Source organism: Argentina silus (genome assembly GCF_951799395.1).
Source record: "Argentina silus genome assembly, chromosome: 9".
Taxonomy (NCBI): Eukaryota; Metazoa; Chordata; class Actinopteri; order Argentiniformes; family Argentinidae; genus Argentina; species Argentina silus.
Window position 1 is genome coordinate 22970501 of NC_139663.1, and position 5000 is coordinate 22975500.

The following is a 5000-nucleotide window of genomic DNA, read 5'->3' on the forward strand; positions in this document are numbered from 1 at the left end:
TAGCTTCCTAGTTAGAATAGGTACATTGTTTCCTTATGAATATAGTCTGTAAACTGATAGACGTGCCACTGCCAATTTGGGACGGTATTCGAGTGATCTCAGACTGTAAGTACATTATTCAGAGAGGAAATGTATCATGCAAATCACCGATGTAATTCTGCACACCTTGACGATAACGTTTTCGCTGAAAAGACTACCATCTCCCACAGAGTGGCTATTTCTGAAGGAAACCCCTCACATAAGCATTTACTCATGTTACAACGTCTCTAACGAGCTCCTTCATCCCGCTGTTGCAATAAAGGCTATTCATAGCTGCAGCCCCTGGTCTGCCCCCCCCCCGGGACTCTGTCCCTGTGACTCGTCGGCCGTGGAGGGAAGGCAGGGGCGGCGGACCCCCCCTCCCACCGCAAACCCCCCAGGAAGACTCCCAGCTAAACCCTGGGGTCTCCCCCACTGTGTGCGTGCCAGGAGCTGGCCACGATCCTACCAGGATTCCCTGGTTCCCCATTATTAAAACAGGTGCTCATTCAACCCCCCCACCCCCCACCCCCCCTCCCTCCCCCTCAAAGCAGTGACATCACCACTGTAGGAACATGTGCATGCATGCTAAACACTAATTTGTTGTTGGACACCCCTCTCCTACACCCCCCCCCCCCCCCCCCCCCATGCACAAAGACGCTATCCTGAAAAGACAATTTTTACACCAAAAGAGCATTTATTCTTTGTTTTTCACTCTTCCTCAAAAGTGCAGAGAAGGACTGTACGATAAGCACGAGCTATGTTCAGAACATATAACACATCCGTATAACATTAACAGTACCCCAAAAGGACATTGTGCTCAATGTTTTAGAAATAGACCGCAGGCAGTTTATAAATAAGATATAAAAAATATTCATTCAGCTGAAAGTTAGCGAGTGTTGCTAGGAGTTCTGGTTGATCTGGGTCAAGGGATACTTATGCCTTCACAAGAGCAGCAAACTCTGTGAAAAGAAATTAAGCCCATTAAGTTGTAATTTGACTCATAAACAACAATTACTTGGACACTAACCAAGATTTTCGTCAGATTATGGAATCGTGCGTTGTCCACCCAATGGGAGTACTAACAAGAACCTACTTCAGAAACATTGCCTAAAGTGTAAAATATTCTGGAGTTGGACTGAATATGTTCTTACCCTCGACACCGATCATGCCGTCACCGTCAGCGTCTCCGGCGGCGAGGAAAGCCTTGGTCTCTTTGTCAGTGAGAGCCCTGGCCCCAGCGCCGAAGTTCTGCAGGAACAGCCTGGGAACAGCAGCGGAGGGGGAGAGAAGATCACTGAAACATTCCTGCTTTACAACCGCAGTGTGTCTGTGAATCAGGAGGTCCCAGAGATGGCTGCCCAATAAGATGCTTTGTGCTGCTTTGTGTTGCTACTCATCTGTATGTGGACGAGGTGTTGGGTTGAGTTTTACCCAGGGCCATTATACGTTAATTAATGTTATCATTTAGGGACTCTGACAGGGGTGGCTTCCCGGTCACAGATTAACTCATTCAGTGCTGTGAATAAAGTCGCCCCGAATCGTCCACATTCCAGAGTGCCAAGGGTGACTTTTTTCACCAAAAATGCATCAATGATGATGCTTCATTTTGTAGCCAATCAGAGTGTTGTAGCTAGGTAAACACCACATAGAACACTTGGAACACTAGGTGGTGAGTTAAGCCTTGTCCCAGACTAAAATGCATCTTCAATGGAGAATTTCCATTGAAAATTATATTTTATTCCAGGACTAAGCTTAACCGGCATACAGGGTTTTACCATTCACTCCAACCCTGAACTCCATCCCCTGTATCTACAAGCTAGAGATATACGAACTATGAACTGCACTTCGACAGTCATGACACCTCTAATTCCTCCAGCATACAGTAAACAGAAAGCATCAGAGTGCACAGCGTATTGCTCGCCCTGTGGTGATAAAGTTTTACGTACTTGAGCTCATCCTCCTCAATGAAGCCACTGGCATCCTGGTCAATGATGAAGAAGGCCTTCTTGACGTCTTCTGGGGACTTGCCTGCCAGGCCAACCTTGGCGAAGAAGGACTTGTAATTGAAGGAGTCAGCAGCTGTCGGGTGGCAGAGGGGTGTCAATAGTGTTGTCTGAGGCTGTCAACGTCAGCTATATCGGGGGTTTCAAATGAGACGCTACTGAACACAGCGCATGTTTACAACCGCATTGAGTTAGTGGCTGTTAACGAGACGATGTGGAGATATTTGAATGTAACTGAAAGCAGTTTGGACCGTCGTTCCTTTTCAGACTTAAGTTACCGCGTCATGAAAACTGAACATCTTGACAGCGTGTGTTGGATATTATCAGGTTATATATGTTTGAGACATGCTAAATGTCCAGTGTTTGTAGTGAATCTGTGTCCGATGTTAGTGTTGTCTGTTATACATGCAGATGGACCTGTTCCGGCTTTTGAAAGGTAATCAAAACACAACTGATATGGTATACAGTAGGTGTGCTGTAGGTCTGAAGGAGGTTTTACTCTTACCTGAGCAAGCAGCCAGAGCTGCCTTCACGTCCGCGTCATTGAGAAGTCCAGCGAAGGCCATTTTTTCTTTCTAAGATGAAAAAGGAAAACACAAATGATCAAGTCTTTGAATGCAAGGCCAAACACCGTACACACTGATGTTGCATTGGCAGTGGAATTACAGGGTAAATGTTATTGAATTGCATCTCTAATACTGTAATTTAGGGGCCAGTTTACTAAATGTTTGTATTTTCAAGAGGGAATCATATGTAATGCAGTTATAGATTGGTATGGATGTATTGAATTTGAGTATGAGTAAAAAAAAAAAAAAAAGTAACTTAAAAAAAAGTAACTTAAATCAATGTTAGCCTTATCAAGCTTGAACTAACAGGTGCAAAGGGCCCCACTCAAATTTCCGCGTCAACATGCATTGATGTCATTGGGAGATTTTCGCAACATTTCAAAACTCATGGTAGTTATGATTCGGATCTAAATACATATTTAATATTTGATTTGCGTAAACAACTTTTAAGTTCATCTGCTTCATGACAAAATGAGTGATATAACGGTTCTCTATCCACATTAGGCTATACACTACAATTTACATAGAATATAATATACCTAAATAACCTAATTCTCTTTTAATTCGCGACAAGTAAGACAGCAGCCTTTAGAATGTGTTATACATTAATCTCTCCTAATTTCTTATACATTAATCTCTCCTAATTTCTTATTCATTAATCTCTCCTAATTTCTGTTCAATTGTAATATCATCAGACATTATAGCCCCCCATCCCTTCAGCGCCTGTCAGAGGAGGGGAGAACGCATTACACGAAGGCTACTTGATCCAAGAGTTACTTGGTCCAAAACGTGACTTCTGCTCTCAGGAAACCAAACACTCTTACTCAGAGACCGAACACTGATTACATTGATATCGGTGATGCTTCCTTTGCATGCCCCAGTCTCAGCAACATAAATAAACTTAAGATAAAAGTTAAAATCTGAAAACACATCAATGATAGCAATGCATTTTTTTTTTTTTGAGGTTTTGAAAATGAAAACATTTCCATCGTTGGTTGAACGGTTGGTATAGCGTAAATTATTGTCCTCAACCGCTTGTTCATCCATGCATAAAAAAATGTCCCTAAAAATGTTTAGTCCGTTTTCACTGAGAGAGAGAGAGAGAGAGAGAGAGGTCCCGGTCGTCCATATAAGATTTAGATTCCATATTCACTACTCAGAAAATGTATTCCAGTGAAATCCCCTGATCTGAGTTTCCTCAGCATAGCGTTGGATAGAGCGCCAGGCCTGCCGGTAGTCCGGTAGTCACCCCATCCCACTCACCTTTGCACTGCGTAGAGACGAGAGTGAAAACCGAAGGAGACTCAAGTGGCTGCCCTGGACGCTGTACGTTCTGTCTTATATACCCTCGACGCACACCATTTACAGAGGTTTGAGTCTCAGTATCAGGTAGCAAGATGCAATGGTTTCTAAAAAATGTGTCTACTAGCCGGGTGCTATTTTTAGCCGAACAAATGAGGATGCTCAGAACCATGTGTGTGTGGGGGCCTATGGACATATGAAGACGTCTTGAGAAGTCGACACCGAGGTCTATTCACATATATATGTAGACACTTGGATATGTGAGATGTGTTGTTTTGGGGGGAGCTAAACGTTGAACAACTATGTACAGAAAATGTCTGAATTGTGAAAAGATATTTTTAGCACAGGTGAAAGATTACGTTTCTGTTTCCACTGCAGAAAGTAAAATGGCTACCTTAACCGTGCGGTTTATCTATAGGCCCACAGCTGATTCAGTGAAATGTGTTTTGAATTAAGGCGGTCCCTTTGATAGCCTAAGCACCGGAGCCTTGCCCTAACTTAGGCAATGGGATCGAATACTGCAGACAACCTATTTCTGAGTGTGACACACCTGGCGACACTCCAGCAGGGCTTGCATTGCACTGCTTTCGCAATGTTCCCAAAACATGAGCTGTTTATTTGCTTTCAAATAAACGACTTCACCAGTGGCCTTATGTGTTCTACTGAAGTGGAATAAGAATGGGTTGTGATGACATACTGCGATGGAGTCCCTTCTCACCTCAGCACTCCTCAAATAGGAATAGCATTTCACCTGGATACTTCTATCTGGATATAGAAGAACGGTCAGTCAGCCAGCAAGTCAGTCAGTCGGTCAGTCAGTCAGTCAGGCAGTCAGTCGGTGGGGTGAAAGCCTGGCATTTTACCTAACACTGTGCTAAGGAAATTCAGATATGGGCTGACGGAAAGGGAGGTGTTTTTACGTGTTTCCTCGCTGTCACCTTTCACCATCTGGGAAATCTAAGCCTTCAATCAGAAAGCTGGTTGATTAGGCCTGCAGGCCAGGTCACCTGTGTCATAGCAGTGAAGTCTGTTTATTTGAGAGATCATTTTATGATAAATCTACTTTACAGCCGAAATACCACGTTAGATTTGACAAGATGAACCCCTT

General features: G+C 43.6%; 1 protein-coding gene across 1 annotated transcript in view; it reads right to left on the reverse strand.

Annotated features, from left to right (window-relative positions):
- Positions 1 to 954: 954 nt before the first annotated feature.
- The window catches only part of LOC310809921 (uncharacterized protein), a gene marked incomplete at its 3' end in the record, with an annotated part of 8489 nt that continues 4443 nt past the window's right edge, over positions 955 to 5000 (reverse strand). Inside the window, exons 5-7 of the mRNA XM_083677442.1 lie at positions 1968 to 2100; positions 1173 to 1282; positions 955 to 980 (exon numbers count right to left, since the gene is read on the reverse strand). Coding sequence (XP_083533568.1) covers positions 955 to 980; positions 1173 to 1282; positions 1968 to 2100 — 269 coding nt within the window. The remainder of the gene's footprint in view (positions 981 to 1172; positions 1283 to 1967; positions 2101 to 5000) is intronic.